Source organism: Branchiostoma floridae, chromosome 14 (genome assembly GCF_000003815.2).
Source record: "Branchiostoma floridae strain S238N-H82 chromosome 14, Bfl_VNyyK, whole genome shotgun sequence".
NCBI classification, from domain to species: domain Eukaryota; kingdom Metazoa; phylum Chordata; class Leptocardii; order Amphioxiformes; family Branchiostomatidae; genus Branchiostoma; species Branchiostoma floridae.
Genome location: NC_049992.1, coordinates 15,145,192 through 15,162,982, shown reverse-complemented (window position 1 = coordinate 15,162,982; position 17,791 = coordinate 15,145,192). Strand labels below are relative to the sequence as shown.

Genomic DNA, 17,791 nt, shown 5'->3' with positions numbered 1-17,791 from the left:
TAAAGCACAACACGGCTGGATTCCAGGCTATGATCATACAAGGAGGACTGGTTTGAAATAAAATGTGTCAAATATCAATGCATTCAATAGCACCTCTACGAATGTGTGTACAACATATTTAAAAAGAATCAAGTTTTCTTTCCTTCGCCTGTTTTGAGTCTCTGTTGGTTGATGAGCGCCGCCGTGCTCCCAAATTCAAACTGCCGCGTCAGCCTAACTCCCGACATCCTCTCCCAACTGTCACCCTCCGCATTGTACACCCATATCCCATCCAGCACCTGGTGAAACCTCACCCCTCCACACACGTACAACTTCCCGTCTATAACAGCCACTCCTGCCGAACTACACTCCTCTGGTAGTCTCGCCCCTAGCCTCCATCTCTTCTTCTCCACGTTATAGATCTCTACTATATCCATCTCCTCAATGTAGTCTGTTCCCCCGATTACATATATCTCTCCGTTTAAGACCGCGGCGCTTGCCCTTTTCTTCATGACCATCAGATTGGGAATTTCTGTCCAGGTTGACTCCACTGTGTCGAAGCAAAGCGCTCGGTTTGTGATCCCTTTCCCGGATCCACCCGCAAATCCACCCATGACGTAGATCTTTCGGTCCAAGGCTACCGCGCAGTGTTCTGACAGAGGATAAGGCATAGGCTTTGCGTCAGTCCATGCCTCAGTCTCTAACTCGAAGACTTCAACCAAATCGTATCTTCCCGATCTATACGAACCTCCTAACGCGTATACACAACCCTCTATCGCCACTATAGAGAAGTTAGACCTGGGGTGAGACATGTTTGACTTCTGCGACCAAACGTTATCTACGCAGTCGTACTCCCAAAACTCATCAGAAGGCCGCCATCCTGACGAAGAATGTAGATCTTGTACCGTTCCGCCAGCCACGTACAGAAAACTCCCGTAGAACGTACATGCCATGTTGCTGAGACAGAACGCACTGTCAGGTGTAGGGACCGTACATTTAGTCTTGTTGACGGGGTCGAAACAAAAACAGGTGCTACAGTACTCTATGTCTCCCATATCTGTGTACTGCTTCCCTCCGATAATGAATATAGTGTTGGCTTCCTTCATGCCATGTCTAAGGCTGTCCTTACAGGCGACACTACAGGCCGAACCTCCAGAATCATCCAAGACCTGCGATGCTCCAGCTTGTTCTATAAAGCTCACACACTCTGGTGAAGACGACAATAGTTCGTCAGTGGCGAGCTGTTCATCTAGATAAGAACGGTCCATTCTCGTCAATCTGACTTCTTTGATAAGTTTTGGCGCGCTTTCTGCTCTTGATTGAGGCAAATGTTTGATCCATCTCAAGGCAGCTTCGTACACTTCTTCTTCCTTCTGAACGTTAAGATCGTCACTGGCAAGAAGTTCGGACACTTGGTCCTGGTCCAGATCCAAGAATTCTTCCTTTTGAGACACCAGTATGAAGTGATCCTCTATGAGCTGCTTGCAAGACTTCTTGAGGTCGTCGCAGTTGTGAAGGGATGCGAAGAAGTAAAACTTGACGACGTTGTCGACGTTTAATTTGTCCATGATGTACTTTGCACAGGCCCTGTGAGTGTTGACAAAAATCGTCTTTAACCAATAGTTGGAAACTTAAAGATCATCAACAACGTCATGTTTTCAAGTACGAATATAGCCTTGGAACAACCGTATGTTTAGAAGGGTTAACATTTGGACAGGAAGAACGAGTTTTAGCCCTTACCTGCGTAGGTTTAGAATCTGAAACATGTCGGCAGCCGACAGAAGTTCTTCTATGGTGGTCTTGTATTTGTCTCCTGGGTCCGGTGCTTTGGGCGTCCCCAGGATGGGAGGTATTTCTTGAAACTCTACCTTGCCTTTGAAACATAGACAAGCACTGTTAACAAAGATTCTAGATTAATTGGGTCAAATGTAACTGTGTTCCCTGAAAATCCCACATCAAATCCTCAATGTTTTTTTAAGCAAAATGTCGTATATATAGGTTTATGTTCCTATACCCAGCGCATTGTCATGTTTGAAAGTCACCCGTCCAGTGTAGTCAAAACAAGACGAAGTTTATAAAGCAGGGTTAACATTGCCCTCTGGCGAAAAGTAGTAGTATTGCAAGTCACCAGCTTGTATGAAGTCCGTTTTAAAGGTGAAAGAAATTAGCCTCACCGGTGTAGGCGAAGTTGACAATCTGCTCCAGGGTACTGTAACTAACTCCGTACACAGGGACCTCCTTTCGGTAATGCTCCGCCATATCCATAGTGAACATCAGACGGAAATACTGACTGCAAAGAGAGAGGGAGAGAGAGAGAGAGAAAGAGAGAGAGAGAGAGAGAGAGAGAGAGAGAGACAAAGTTACAAAGATGAGAAAAGGGCTGCCTTATTGTGATGATTGGAGATTGTAGAAGAAATGATTGAAGTGATCAAGGAGATTCAATCAAGTTGAAAATGAGCCTCATGGAATTGATATAATAAACGATCCTTAATTATTGGTTTTCGCATAATAAAAGGTCAGTAATGCATGATTTTACTTAGCCTCTACCAGGCTCCGTGGAACAGCATTAAATTCCCTCTCTTTGTCCAATTTCTACTATTTGATCAGCGATCCGCGGAGCCTGCAGTAGAGGCTATGATTTACTTGACACACGACAGCATTACATTACAAGAACAACATCAGTACATCGTCACAATAGATTGTGATTTAGATTCACAGCCCCCCTCCCCCCAGTCCATCCGTACCTGCACGTCACCAGCACACAGCGGTGACAGTGAAGCTCACGTCCATCAACACACAGTGTGACGTCAGTCATCACCTCCTCGTCGCGCATGTGCAGGAGCTCTTTAAGGAGATGCCTCTCCTGTGAGGAACTCATATCAAGGGTCATGTTGTGAGGAAGGTCCTGTACCACGTACTGGTCACTGTCTTTGAAAATAACACACAGGTCACCCTGAAGACAAGTAAACAATGTCGTGAAATAATAAGTATGTCAACCAATATAACGTTAATAAATAAATAAATGTAATTATTTACCCTTCCCTTCGCCCACAGTTGTAATTAGTATACATGTACCAGAATAACGTTAGATGTAATGTTGAGTAGATACTGACCATGCTATATCCAATGTACAGTATGCACCAATGTTGTACATCTAAACAAAATTTCGATTCAAATAAGGACATGATTTTGGGGGCATGGGGGCAAAGCGTCTTGCACAAAGTATATTGTTTTTTGTTCAGTTCACACACCACAGACACACACACACTGACACAGACACAGACACACACACACACACACACACACACAGAGAGAGAGAGAGAGAGAGAGAGAGAGAGAGAGAGTAACAGCTTGATGGATACACACTTACGTATTGTCCCCTAACAGACGTACTAGGGCATGTCGGGTAGATGTCCTGTTCGTTTGAAGTGTTGACCGTTAGAGAACTGCGTATACTAGTACTGACCTTGGTAATATTACGTCAAATGCAACATTTCCATTCGTACCCTGGCATCAATGTGTAACCTGATACGTCCCAGTCTGGGAAGGGACAGATCATTGTTCTGCGGAGTAGATCTGACAGGAGGCGCTTTTTGCGTTTTAAAATCTACAACAACATTGTAAGGACGAATTTTAAGTGTACGGAGTCAAGGCAGTTAGTCATCTGTAGATGTGTATTCCCAGAATGGGTTCTAACAGAGCTTCCACAGGTACAACGCACAACCCTAGACTCCATATGCCGCCTGTCAATCATATTTTTATATATAGACGGCTGTCCTCTATAAAAGACAGCTGTTATGATTGTCAACACCCTGCTCATCTATCTAAATATACGCTTATGTACATCTGACCACATAGTGTTCGGGGGGGGGGGGCGTTGTTGTTAATGGGAGCTTCTATAGACCTAATAGTTATGAGAAATAGGATTATACTAGTGGCTACGGTAAGCTGAGTAGTAGAGAGTTAGTAGAGACATACGGTGATATATAGCACCGTTGTGGTTGACGAATGATTGAAAGCCTTCAAGTTGAGTACACTGAGCATAGGCAACACCAAATGCCTCCAAAATATATGTTCCCCATGTGTATATAACACATGGAGATGGTATCAAATCATACTTAGCCCCCTACCCCCTATAGTCATCATTGACAGGTGCATTGCGGTTCAAATTCAGATCAATGCCAGTTTGCCAGTATATCTGTTTCCTTTGGGTACGTTTACAATGGCGTATATTATTTCTTGTTCTTTGCCGTGCGTATAACGCCTAGTGACACAAGTGCCCGTGCTGTTTCTGTAGCCGGGTATATTGTTATAGGGGAAGGGTTGCTAGCCCGTTCTACTCTCCAAGCAGAGGTTGATGGGGAAAATCGTGATCTTTTTTATAAGCCGTCCTTTTCTGTTAGCTAAACCCAGTCAGAAAAGGACGGCATATTAGAAAAAGGTAACGAAAGGTCACGATGAAGGCACCTCATCGAGCACGTGACCCCCATTTTAAGTCCCATCCGAAAGACGGGTGTAGCCCCAACCGAGATAACCTTCCTTGGATTTGAACCGGAACTCCCAGTTACCAACTACTGTAATTAGACACAGGAACTCAACTGTGGGGCTGCTACCACTTAAGCTACAGGGACATCCCTTTATACATAACAACTATTTGAATTCGACTACAGACTGGAAATTTATTTAGAATTATTCATGATGAATATTCTCCATTCTACTTCTCCAACAACCAACATTTATATAGGTAATGGCCCGTCGTTGTAATATATATAACATATAACATAATACGATTCTCAAACAAAGTCGTGTAGGTTTGTACGTATCTGCTTGCTCCTTTTCTCATAACATACTCTTCTGAAATACAAAATGCATTTCATGTCAATTTCTGATCTAGAAACAAATGGCTTTAAGACAAACAACAACAAATACAAACCATGTAATGTTATCACATTTTCCTTCAAGCCATTTACTATATGTACAATGAACAATCCCTGTTCACCAGGCTTTTCATATTAAAATTTGTGTTGTTGGTAACTGTCGCTAGTGTCACTATCAAATTATCTACACTCGACTCCAGTTATCGCCACTTTTTATTTTGCCGTCTATTAAGGGAAAGTTGTGGGGCGGTTATATAGGTCACATAGGTCATGCGATCGTCGTACATTTTTTATGCCATAGGATTTTTAAGCAGGTTGTGACAGACCCAACCACCGACGTGGATCCAAAACAGAATTTTGTGTACCAAGACAGTTGAACTTTACAGGAGACGTACAATTTTGCCTTCCAAAATGCCAGAAGTTAACGATCGTATGACGATCGCACGACCTACGTGACCGCGCCCATGCATGTACATAAAACTATTTTCTATTCTCATATAACGTTACAACCGTACAAAGGTAGATGTATTCTCTTGGTCTGATCGTGGTATGGCCACGAAATGGCGAGCGACAAGACAATTAAATACCACGTATACATGTGCCGTACAGAGAGATTTTGAAATGCCATCATGAAATATTCAAAACCCATCATCATCCTTTTTCACGTCGCCTAAATGAGAATATGAATACTTAATGGTGTCACTCGCTCTTTTGTGACAGTAGAATTCTATTCTATTGTATACTATAGAAAATGCTATCATATCGTGGTAAAACATTTTTATTAGAATTTATGTGCTCTAATGAGAATTACATTGCCCTTGAAAATGAGTAAATCTAACTCTGTTTCATGTATTCAATTTCCATAGATGCAATATCAAATAATTGGATTGAAACGAGTTGTCACGAATCACTGAAAGATATTACTCATCTTTCTTATTTCTGTTATCTATCTGTATCATCTGGTCTTAAACAAATCTCTTCTTAAGGCCCCTTCACACGAGAAGTATAATCAGCCGGAATGCCGTGAGAATGACGATTCTTTGTATGTTGCTGGGTATTCATAGTGCATTATAGAAATTCTCACTGCGTTCCAGATATTTGTGTCCAGTCTTGGGGCCTTTCCGAATGATTTTGTCATGCTCAAAATATTCGCGGTACATTTGAAGTGGAGAAATATTCAAAATATATTCTAACTGCAGTATGACGGCATGCTACGGCATTCCAACAATATTTGAAACATTCTGATCTCATTTGATGGAGAACCGAGGCAAGCCACTTCAAATCGTGGCAAAATAATATCTGGAATGGAGTGAAAATGTCGAGAATGTACTACAAATACTTAGCAATAGACAAAGAATAGTTATTCTGACGGCATGTAGGCTCATTCCTTCTCGTGTGAGGTGGATATAAGGTTCATTTGGAATTCACAACCAAATGTGGCGCGAGTTTTGCAAATTCTTCATTCCGGTTGGTTCTGTTTGATTCCTGCTAATTTTTTTTTTGTGAAGGCCCAATTGGCAACGACGTCGGTACACAACAACTTTCTAGATAAAAGAAACTTACACCTGATGAATATACGAAGTGTACAGAAGACTACAGTGAATGGGTGATATGACATACAAAATTATATATCTACGTTATGTACAGAATGTAATGTAATGCTTAACATGTCACACGAGTCTCAAAATGTATCAAAATGAATGCTCTCGCTTGACCAGGACGCCCCATCGTCCCCGTAGTCAGAGTAAGCATTGCCGCTGTACGGCCACACGACTTCTCCCGGGCTAGCCTGAACTCCCTGTCCCCTGTATCCCCTGCTCTCATCAGCCGTGATTCCAGAGTCTGTACGTTGCCTTTCACTCGGGCTTTCTACCGGACTCTCAAATGCGTTCAGAGTAGTTCTCAGAGGAGCATATCCCATTCTTGTTTTGTTCAAGGTGTCTTGGATCCTCTGTCTGTTCGCCAGTAGTTCAGTGGCCTCCTCCAGTCCCGTAGCGCTGGCCGATTTTCCCTCCCACCCACCCGGCGTCATGGAAGAACACCCCCACTGTTTTGCCGCCGTGTCTGACTTTGATGAAGTTAATCCCACTCGCTGAGCCTCCGGTCTTTTCGGAATTCTAGGTTTCAGCTTCGGAAGGTCTCCTGACTTTACCTCTTCCTTTGTATCACTCCGCTTCTTAAACATGGGGGACCCTCCTGGACTGGTCCTTTGACTTCCTCCGTCAAAATATTTGTCTTCTGCTTTATCGATGACCTCATGGGAGGAGGCCGGAAGTTCAATGTCATGATCATCCGGGATATTAGGGACGGCTTGAAGGTGCTTCATCATCTTAGACACCGTTCTTGTCGTTTCCATGACAGCAGACCGTGAAATGCCGTCTTGTCGTGCTTTTTTGGTCAGACTGGCCTGTAGATCGATCAGCTGTTTTAAGATGGTGGCCTTGTCTTCGCGATGGAGGTCTATCTCGTTTAGCATCTTCGCCATCTCTATCTTTAAGTCGAACAGCTCTCTCATCATCAGTTTGGTATCGTGTTGTCTGTTTGCTTTAAGGAGAACGATGCTCTTGCGGAGCGAATCCCTTTCTTTCCTCACCACGGGAAGCTCTCTGTGTAGTTCGTTCAGGCGGTGGCGAAACATGACCACCTGCATGGAGAGCGCGTCCTTCTCCGAGCGGTGTGAAGCCGCCTCCTTGCGAGCGAGCTCCATACTTGATTTCGCCGTTTCTGCCTCTTTTCTGAGCTCGTCTAGATTTGCTGCATACGTCATTTCAATCTCGGCGAGGTCGTTCTTTTTACGGAGTGTCTGGAGCTCCGAATCTAAGACTGTGACCCGCTTTCTGAGGATGTGGATTTGCATGGCCTTTTGTTCTGTGCTTTCTATGGAAATAGACTCGTCACCCCGAGTCACGTTCTGCTGTTGTATCTGGTTTTCTGTACTAATCTCCGTCCTCATCTCGTCACACTCAGTTCGCAACCGTTCGAGTTCTTTCTCCATTGTTCTTGTGTTTTCTTTGAGCTGTTCAGATAGCTCCTTCTTATCCAGAAACCTGCGCTCTAGAATGTCCTTATATGCTCTCAAGTCGTCGTTCTCACTTCTTAGATTTTCTAGATCTCGTTCCAAATCCTTTACCTGGTTTACGTACATTTCCTTCTGGATATGGTTTTCCATTTTACTCCCATCTCCCAACGCCCTCCTCAGAACGTTTAACTCTTTCGTCAACTCAGCATTGTCCATTCTGAGGACCTTTTCCCTGTACTCCAGTAGATCGCATGTCTGTATGGCCTGGCTGTACTTACTCATGAGACCCCACGTGGCGACAGCGTTCTCTTTCTTGTGGCGACTTTGTTTCTTCAGACTTTCCTCCATTCCTTGGAGCTGTTCTCTCAAGAGCTCAACTTCGTGGACCTTGCGGCTTTTCTCAAAGATGATTTTTTCCACGTCGTCACACAGCAACTGTTTATCGTACGTTACCTCCTCCAGCTGGGCCTTCAGCATGTCTATCTCCCATCTTCTATGCGGAGATATGTGAGATTCAGACATAGTTGAAGCATTTGTCGATCTCGGGACCATATCCTCCTCAGTCTGTGCACTTTTCTCATCCATCACTGCGCTCTGTATTCCTTGTATCTTATCTTCAATTTCCGTATGAAGAGCTTCCATCTTCTTCTCCTTCTCTTGAATCTTCTTCTCCTTTTCCTCCAGAGACTCCTCCATCTTCCTCACCTCCTTCTCCAGGAGACGTTTCTCCTGCTCCAATTCGCTCCGTTGTTTCCTCTCTTCTACTACGGCGTCCTTCAAGTGACTCAGCAGTCCATGCGCCTACAAAATGGATGTGAGATTCGAATCTTGAATTGATTAATTTTCGACCTAATTCTGTCTCAAATCAAGATGATGGATTTTGAGAAGTGCTGCAAACTAGGTCACTACATCTGGGATTATCATAACTTAACAAATCATGGTAAAAACTCGTTACAACTATAATGGAGGACAGATGCAATTTACTGTACACTAGGTAGGCTATGTACACATCATTACAGATCTCTGAAGACCACGTACCTTTTCTTTTTGTGTCTGGAGTTTTTTCTGGAGCTCCGACTCGTTCGCGTCCTTTTCCTCTTGAAGAGCTTTCTTCTCCCCTTCATACTTCTGTACTAACTTCTCCTGCTTGTCCTTTACCTGTAACACAAAGAAGGACTTACATAGAAGAACAGCATTTCATATGGACGGCATTCAGTACCAAGGACAGATACTGTATACCTTGTTCCAATGGGGGAATATACTTAAAAGATACTACACTTCAGTAATTTCTAACCAATTTGTATCTTTCCACATGTTTAGCAATTGAACAGATTATTATTGTATATATGGTTAAATCTAAACATAGGTTCTACAAAAATCACGACCATGGGTGTAATCATGTTGGTGAAGATTTGCCATTTTAGGTCTTCTGTTGCATTTATTTAAAAATACCTGTTCCTGTACATTCAGTACACCTCACACGATATGACTTAATCTCTAAGCAGAGGTTCGGCTCCGGCTGTTCTTTTAATGTTTATTTAGGCGTTTCTATCGGACTTATCATTTTCTTTTTATGTCTCACGGCCACAAATAAAAAAGACGGAGCCGAACCTCTGCTTGGAGAGTAGATATGACCTAGCCGTGACCTTAAGGTGTTATCTCACTGCGGTTGGGGCACCGGTGTGTCACTGTGGGGTTCGAAAGATACCCAAAGAACTTCAGAGATAAAGAACGAATTTTCTTACGTTTTGTGTATTTTGCTGTCTTCTAAGTCATACTTTTTACGTATTACACAGTATCTAAATTATAAAACAATCGGCCAAAATAACACAACAGTGCCACAGTGAACGAGCCCCGCAGTGCCACACTGGTGCCCCAAGTGCAGTAAGATAACACCTTTAAGGTGCACTCTCACTGCACTTGCGTCAAGGTTGCGTCACTGCGGGGTTCGAAAGATTCTCAACGAACTTCAGATATAAAGAACGAATTTTCTTACGTTTTGTGTATTTTATTGTCTTTCAAGTCATACTTTTACGTACTTATAAGCAATGTCTAAATAATAAACAATCGGCGAAAATAACACAACAGTGAAAGAACCCCGAAGTGCCGCACTAGTACCCCAAGTGCAGAGATATACCACCCTTACCGTTTCCAGCTCGCTGCTGATCTCCATGTTCCTCTCCCTCTCCTCCTCCAGCTCCCGGAGAACCCCCGCCAGCTGGGTTTTGGAGATCTCATACTTCTCCCTCCAGGCGCGAACCACGTTAGTCAGGTGCTGTACTCTCTGTTTCAGCTCGTCAGGCTCGGCGTTGTGCAGGGTTGCCGAGCTGCCGATCCCTGGAGGAGTTGGTGATAGGTGTGAGAAGGTGTTAGTCCAAAGCAGGCAACAATATTGATCGACTATGGCATCTGTATACTTATTGAGGACCCCGCTCTACTGGGTGCAATGGCCAATTGGATAGAGTGTTTGCCTTGCATTCGATAGGGCGTGAGTTTGATCCCAAGCCAAGTCATACCAAAGACTTGCTGCTTTCTCTGCTTAGCACTCAGCATTCGGGAAAGAGTATGGAAGTTGGACACACACACCGCCATCAGTGGGCTAGCCCCCTACTGTAGTGATAGCCCAAAGTTTTGTGGCCCAGGGCTACTGAAGCGGAAATGTGCGCCGCACTATTTGCCATCAGGCGAGGGAAGGACATTGACTTTTTTTATTCTACCAGGGTGGCAGTCTCGCTGTTACCAAAAGTTCGACAGCGCTCAAATTTCAAAAATTAAAGCGAATCATTTTAATTTTATTTCATTGTGTGGATGACAGCAAAACCTGTTTGTATTTTTTAATCGCTCACAATACTATAGGGCGATCCTATAGGGCGATTAATAATTTTTGTATAGTATGATTATATCATTACATGGTTCAAGAACCAAGTAGATGTACTCTTCTTCTTTACGCACACACAATGCTTAAGGTCTAGTCCAACTGTATAGTATTGTGTGCGAGTAGCTTGAAAAAAGGCTTCAAGGAAAACATTCTGCATTTTCTCGAAAATTGTTATTACAGTTTTATCATTTTTACATTTTGCATACCATAGAGTAAATGAGTACCCAGATCCAATTCAGACTAAAACAAGCTCGCTGTGTGGTTGACGTTTAGTGTGATGGAGACCTAAATTATAGGACGTCTGAGGAATGTGTGTTAATGTGTAACTGTCATTCTAAGGTAAATGGAGGGCATTCAGTACCAAGGACAGACACAATCGTTCATTCCCTCCGCGGAGGACTAACAGTATCTGTAGTTCTTTCTTCACGGAAAGATCTGAATCGAAATGAAGGGACAGGTACTGATTTTAGATGTTACGTTACTTTGATGACTAGCTGTCAAAATCCCTAATTCTGTATCATGTACAACTCCTTTGTATGTAGACGTACATGTATTCACTATATACGTGACCTATTTTATCTCTTATCAACAACAATCGCTATGGATAGTGGTATTAGCATATATCTAGCTGTGGCTTGCGTTCTAATATTTTTAAGCAGTTAGATTATCGTATTTTCGTATCAACCATGTTATTTCTAAAGAAAGAGGTTTTGCATATACTTTTTGGAAGATCTTGTAGCATACTATCACGGAACGTAGCGCAAATGTAATCTCGTAGTGCAAAGTGCGATCTCAAACTTGTTTGTCACCAGACACAGACAAACAGCCATGATAGTCTTTTACACGGATTCGCTTGTGAAATTGCAGCCTTCCACATTACATTCACCACGAAAAGGGAATGCCTGACTGTTAACGTTATCACATTGACTTTGATTTATAATTGGTTCAATACTCATGACTTTGCTCAAGGATATTTTCCTTCTCTGTTTCCTACATGGCTGGGAATATGAAGTGGAAAATCCCGAACACCATATGTACGCAGGCAATGTGATATGATCATATACGGTTAACAAGGTAGAATCGTTGGTTACATGCCCTAAAATTCAATCAATGTCAACGGAACAATTGATGTCAGACAACATGAAACCGCAAAAGATAAAAATGACTACTTACCGCTTGCCCTGCCTCTTCTTATTGCAGACATGATTGGCAGAATCCTTCAGTTTTCCGCCTGTCTACTTATCAATATCTCTTAGAAAATCGCACGCAGATGCTGTTGGATTTCGTGTATATCATTTTTAGCCATCACGTATTATTACGTACTTTTGTTCGGCGGTGATATTAGATAAACATAGCTGTTATTTACGACAAATCAGGTTATATTTACGCTTGTTCCTACTCAAGTGATGATGACAAATTCCTGGCTATGTCGCGGATGATGAGTCATGTTACACACACACATACACCGTATCCTAGCAACGCAGACGATAAAAGGCTCCCTCCTCCTCGATGATCATTTTCAGGTTTTTCCCGCGGGTTTCACTGACGCATCGCCATTTTGCGTATGGAATGTCGACATTTTCCCTGGCGGGTTTGGAAGCGGACGACACGAACTGTTCTAGAAAACCTACAGAGAATTCTCCGGACCAACAGACGCGCTCTGATGCTTGTACTGTCGCCATGAGCCCTCATTAAATATGCAGCAGGCACTTACTACAGAGAAAGAGCGACAAAGTAGCAAGAAATCAAGCTGGAATTGCGTGCATGGCTGGATGTACAGTGTATTCATCGCTATGTAATATGTTCGGGATAAAACATTACAGATCGCTCGGGTGGGCGCAAATTGAACTATTCATCTTTCTTTGTCAGCCACTGCTAAAATTTATATTGTGGCACACAGGTGGACAAATTCTTCTGGATTTCGTGCCAAGAAGCGGTGTTGTCATCTGTTTTGGGGAAAAGACAACCCCATTCTAGGCGTTCCGTGGTACTCCCTTTTGATGACGTGCGTTTCACGCATAGTTATGTTTGGTGTGCTCGCCCCCGTGTAAAAATGGCACATTCCATGAGGATAAGGTCGACGAACTGGACTTGGTTGAAAAGAAAAGAACTGAGCTTATTAAATGCTAAAATATTTTGCACGATGACGTGTGAATACGTGTTGAGCAGGCGCATGTCTGCGATTAGAAAATATCAGGAGACATTATTCCAGTTTCCTATGACAAGTGTTATTCTGATCGGTGACGTCACATTCAACACAGACATGGAAATGACAGCAGGGGGCTAGATCTCCATAGTAACGAATTGTTTTGTTTGTAATATGATACTGAAACATTCTCGAGAAAAGGTAAGGGATGGACGGGTGCCTTGTTAAAGTTTAACTACAGCTAAAAACCATAGCGCATCTAGGAGGTGTGCTACATTGAAAAATGAAAACCTAAAAAGAACGAGTCTAATAAAGATATACAGTTAGAAAGATATCCCCACTTGACCCCATCATACACAGTTTAACACTGCGTGCATGGTTTTGAATTATTAATGGTGTACAGACCCCGGTGATTATTACAAATGATCTCCCTGTTAGCCTTCTAGTGTGGGATGGCAAGTGTCACGCAATGGCAACAGGTTCATAAATCCGAGCATTGTGAATGGATAACAAGGCACTGCTACATTAAATTCCATAGGTTTATGATGTTCCTCATTTCAGTTTACCTCAGGAAAACCTCCGTTCATAGTGTCAAACCTCTGTTCATAGTGTTTATTACATTTGTACAAGGCAAACATAAGAGAAAAGGTATCAAGTATTGGTAATTTGAAAATAAAATGTCTGATATTTAAGGAAAGTAATGAACGATGGCATTTTCATGCACTATTTCTTCGTCGCAACGCATTCCAGTTACATATATCAACATTGTCTAATTACCTTTGTGTGTTTCTAGTTTTTAAAAAGCTTTAAGAATTAGCGTACAGGTTTATTTTGTTCGTATACATGTAAAGACCCGAGTAGCAATGTAAGGACTCAAATGATATACACCAGAATCATTATTACTACATTTATAACTTCTTTTATATAACAAGCAGGTAGCTTCGGTATGTGACATCTCAATGTACATTTTAAGTTTACAGTCTTGATTCATAATTATACAGCAGATAATTTATAAGCAAATACAGTGCATTGTTCCACGCACAACTTTGCAATTACATAATTACAGTAGACATCGTGTGATACAGACATCACTTTACAACAATCAACAAATAATTATAAACATAACATCACCAGGCACTGTCCGGATAGCTAGAATGTTCAGAAATGTTTGATAACATGGTGGGTGTAAAATCCCGAATCGTTTCCTTTTTCGTAATGAGGAAACAAACAACTTTTAGGAAAAGTTCAGGGGAGGGAGTTGTTTTCCGGAGCTGCGCAGAAAGTGCCCGGTGCCTACCCTTAGCCTGTTTCTTTTAGATAATTATTTTCCCTGGGGAAATTTCGATCACAAAGGTCTATGTTTCTGCAAGAGTGGCTGAAGCATGTATATTTTTAAAATCTTGCCAAAAATTGTGACCTTTGGCATGCTTTGACCTGTGAGTGACCTTCATATTCATGACTGGGACATTAGAAGAGGGGGTGAAATCCTGACATCACGACAATCATCTGGCCGTAGCTCGTTAAAATGCCGGAGTTGAACTCGGGCTTTTTGAACCAAAACATACCTTACAAATACAGCTTTGCATTGGAGGTAAAGACTTGAGATTTGAAATGTAGGTAAATGTGTTTTTAAGTGATTGCTTGGCATGGCTTAACCATGTAGGGAATGGGCAATTCGATTTAGCAGCCCCTCCCCTTCAATACCGCCATTGAGCTCGAGGCCTTGGGGGCTTTTTCCGAAGAGGTGGAAGTTGCTTCCTCTTCCCTTCATTCGGCATACGGCGCGACAGCTCGTTTACACTGCCCCTACCGGAATCACCTTCCTTTGCATCTTTCTGGGCCTCTTTGACAGCTTTGATGACGTCATCAATGCTATCTCGTAGTTGTCGTTTATCTTCGTCGTCTTCTTGTTCTTCTTCGTCAGAGTCCGACGACTCGTCTTCAGAGTCTTCCCCTGCTCCGGTTTTCTTCAGAAACTCCAACTCTCTTTGTAACTCTTCGTTTTCCTTCTCTAGAACACGATCCTTGTACTTCAGCACGTCAAGTTCGTGTTCGGCTTTGCGATACTCATTCAGCAGAGTCCACGTCATCACGGCTTTCTTCTTTCCGTTAAGTTCTTTGTCTTCTGGCTTGTCTTTGATCGCGTTAAGGAGAGAGTCAAGAAACTCAAGTTCGTGTTCCTTCCAAGACTTATCCGAAGCCATGCAGGCAGCCTGCTCGTAAAGTAAGGCCCTTTGTAGCTTCTTGTCTTCAATGTCCGACTTCAGTGCTTCTATTTGATCATGTGTTTGGGAAATCGTGTCCTCAGCCTCCAGTGCTTGATCAAAGTCAGTCTGTGACTCATCGGATTTGGTTTCTTTAACTTCACCCTCGTTTGCCTGGATTTTCTGTAGGGCTTCCTCCTTGTCCTTTATCACACTGTCTTTTTCATCCAGAACAACACGTAATTCTGCCACTTGAGATTCCAGTTTAGCTTGTTGTTTCTTGAGCTCCTCTTTGCGTCTGCTCTTACTTTCCACTGCTGTCCGAAGGTTGTCTATGATGAACATGACGCTCATTTGACCCGATAGCATGGTCCCAATGTGATTGTCGGCTGATCCGAATTTCGGACTTTCCTGGACCCCATCTTTCAGGTGTTTCTCTATCAAAGCAGCACGGCGTTCCTGTAGGTCTGCTATGCCCTTGGACAGCATCTCTAACCGTTCGCTTTTCTCATCTGTCTCTTCTGCTGTACCGTCTTTGTCTTCATCTCTGGTCTTCTCTGTACTGTCATCTGTCTTTTCGTCTGTCTCATTTTCGTCTGCCTTTTCCTTTTCTGTCTTAGCGTCTTCTGCACTTGTCTTTTCTGTACTTTCCTCTGTCTCATTTTCGTCTGCCTCTATCTTTTCTGCATTTTCCCCTGTCTTTTTATCTTCTTCACTTATTCCCCTTTCCTTTGCCTTTTCTGTCTTAGCGTCTTCTACACTTGTCTTTTCTGTACTTTCCTCTGTCCCGCCTTCTTCTGCACTTGTCTTTTCTGTACTTCCCTCTGTCCCGCCTTCTTCTGCATTTGTCTTTCCTGTACTTCCCCCTGTCCCGTCTTCTTCTGCACTTGTCTTTCCTGTACTTCCCTCTGTCCCGCCTTCTTCTGTACTTATCTTTCCTGTACTTCCCTCTGTCCCTCCTTCCTCTGTACTTGTCTTTTCTGTGGTGCCCCCTGTCTTATCTGCCATATCTTCATCAGCACGTGTATCTGGATCTGTACTTTGCCTTATCTGTTGTGTATTGTCTCCCTCTTTCTCTGTAGGTCCATTTCCTTGGACATTGTCAACAGGCACTGAACTTTTGCCATCCGGGCCTTCATTACCGTTCTGGGTACCGCCCGTTTCATCGCGTTCCTCGGTATCTTCTGTCTTCATATTGTCCGTTTATTCTGTCCCTTATGTATATGTTTTTATCTCTTCTATTTCCTATATCCCCATCGTGTCTTGATGTCTTTTCCTACAAATCTATGAACAATATCAATAGTCTGTCGGTTGGGATAGTCTTCATGTCATGGCAACCTGAGCGACATATAAGTTTGATCTGTAAATAAAAACAAACACAGCCGTTACTAGGAGCTTCAAACACACGTTTCTAGAACATACAATCTGACAGTGTTGAATTCTCTGTATCATGAGAAGTTGCATAGCGTTAAGTCTAGTTGAGGCACATGAGGGTATATCATTGAAAGTCCGTAGCCACTGTGCAAAACTGCTAATAAATAGACCTACAAACACCGGTTGGCATACAAACATCAGATCATGTTTGAGAAGGTCGACGTTTTCTATTCATAAACGAATTATGACGGGCGACAAAACACCTTTGTTGCGCCACCGCACTACTTCAATGTTGACAGGAAATGGAGTTTTTCTCGGAACTAGTAGAGAAGAGAATTGCACATACCTATATCCTTCACCTGTAAGACTCTGTTAGTCAAATCGTATGTTTTTTAACCTTTCCTATTATCTCACGGCGAACCTACGACGGATGTTAAACATCTTTTTGATGTGTCCTCGTGATCATGAAACGCAAAGGCTATAAACGTTACGTTTATAGTGTTTACCTGACACAAACATCGCAGCAGCTTTCCCGTTGCTATGCAGTTAACGCTAAATTGAACATCATCGAGCACAAAGGTTGGCTACATTACGTTGATTGCTTTTCTCCGCTACACACAAGGTCTGCCTGTCATGTGATTAACTGTCATCATAACTTATGTTCATGTTGGCTACATGTATTGTCTAAGGCCTTTGATACTGAGTACCTTTAGCACGCATGTTATTTCAGATGTTCCCTGTCATTAGCCACTCTAGTTTCATCTCGTATGTTGTGTCATACTTTGTAATTTGTCGGCAGATATTCTGGACGGCTAGCACAGGGAGCAAGACATGTAAGTATCAACGTAAATTTCGTTTTACTCCCCCTATGTCCAGCACATGATTTTTATTGTATGCGACTTCAATACATGCAGTGCTGCGTTTACGTATGGTTTTTAGGCGTTGTTGACTTAAATGTATTATCACTACCTGGTTACCAATTCGGGTTACCAATAGTTCTCATCTTGTTCCCTTAAAAACCTTCAAATACCTAAATTGTGTAACTAAACCAGCACTATTGTACAACAACCAAGACGCAACAATGGTTCATCTATATCTGGTTACATAGTAACATAAGAACGTGGCTTTGTCAATATGCATTGATGTTCATTGATTCATGTGTCTCTCCCACACCAGAACTCTGTAGCTGATACCCTGAAAGAATTCACAAGACCAGTAGAAAAGTATAGAACCAGTTGAGAAAATAGACAAGGAGAAAACAGACAACACGGATGAAAGTAAGGAAGATGAGAATGAAGCTGATACCGTACAAGA

General features: G+C 42.6%; 3 protein-coding genes across 3 annotated transcripts; all 3 read right to left on the bottom strand.

Annotated features, from left to right (window-relative positions):
- Positions 1-11: 11 nt before the first annotated feature.
- LOC118429928 (kelch-like protein 6) lies at positions 12-2,285 on the bottom strand. Its single transcript, XM_035840567.1, has 3 exons — positions 2,154-2,285; positions 1,720-1,852; positions 12-1,566 (listed from the first exon to the last, which is right to left on the bottom strand). Exons 1-3 carry the CDS (start codon positions 2,251-2,253, stop codon positions 129-131), a joined length of 1,671 nt encoding a protein of 556 aa, XP_035696460.1. The 5' UTR covers positions 2,254-2,285; the 3' UTR covers positions 12-128.
- Positions 2,286-6,412: 4,127 nt separating this feature from the next.
- On the bottom strand, positions 6,413-12,554 carry LOC118430175 (cingulin-like). Its single transcript, XM_035840883.1, has 4 exons — positions 11,927-12,554; positions 10,022-10,212; positions 8,893-9,033; positions 6,413-8,676 (listed from the first exon to the last, which is right to left on the bottom strand). Exons 1-4 carry the CDS (start codon positions 11,955-11,957, stop codon positions 6,538-6,540), a joined length of 2,502 nt encoding a protein of 833 aa, XP_035696776.1. The 5' UTR covers positions 11,958-12,554; the 3' UTR covers positions 6,413-6,537.
- Positions 12,555-14,359: 1,805 nt separating this feature from the next.
- On the bottom strand, positions 14,360-16,297 carry LOC118430174 (caldesmon-like). Its single transcript, XM_035840882.1, has one exon. It carries the CDS (start codon positions 16,295-16,297, stop codon positions 14,597-14,599), a length of 1,701 nt encoding a protein of 566 aa, XP_035696775.1. The 3' UTR covers positions 14,360-14,596.
- Positions 16,298-17,791: the final 1,494 nt, after the last annotated feature.

Coding starts and splice junctions, on each gene's coding strand:
- LOC118429928 (XM_035840567.1), bottom strand. CDS start 2,253: ATGTTCACTATGGATATGGCGGAGCATTACCGAAAGGAGGTCCCTGTG. Junction 1,853..2,153: donor TGTCAACTTCGCCTACACCG/GTGAGGCTAATT, acceptor TATGTTTCAAAG/GCAAGGTAGAGTTTCAAGAA. Junction 1,567..1,719: donor CAGATTCTAAACCTACGCAG/GTAAGGGCTAAA, acceptor CAACACTCACAG/GGCCTGTGCAAAGTACATCA.
- LOC118430175 (XM_035840883.1), bottom strand. CDS start 11,957: ATGTCTGCAATAAGAAGAGGCAGGGCAAGCG. Junction 9,034..10,021: donor TCAGCAGCGAGCTGGAAACG/GTAAGGGTGGTA, acceptor TTTGTGTTACAG/GTAAAGGACAAGCAGGAGAA. Junction 8,677..8,892: donor TACGTGGTCTTCAGAGATCT/GTAATGATGTGT, acceptor TCCATTTTGTAG/GCGCATGGACTGCTGAGTCA.
- LOC118430174 (XM_035840882.1), bottom strand. CDS start 16,297: ATGAAGACAGAAGATACCGAGGAACGCGATGAAACGGGCGGTACCCAG.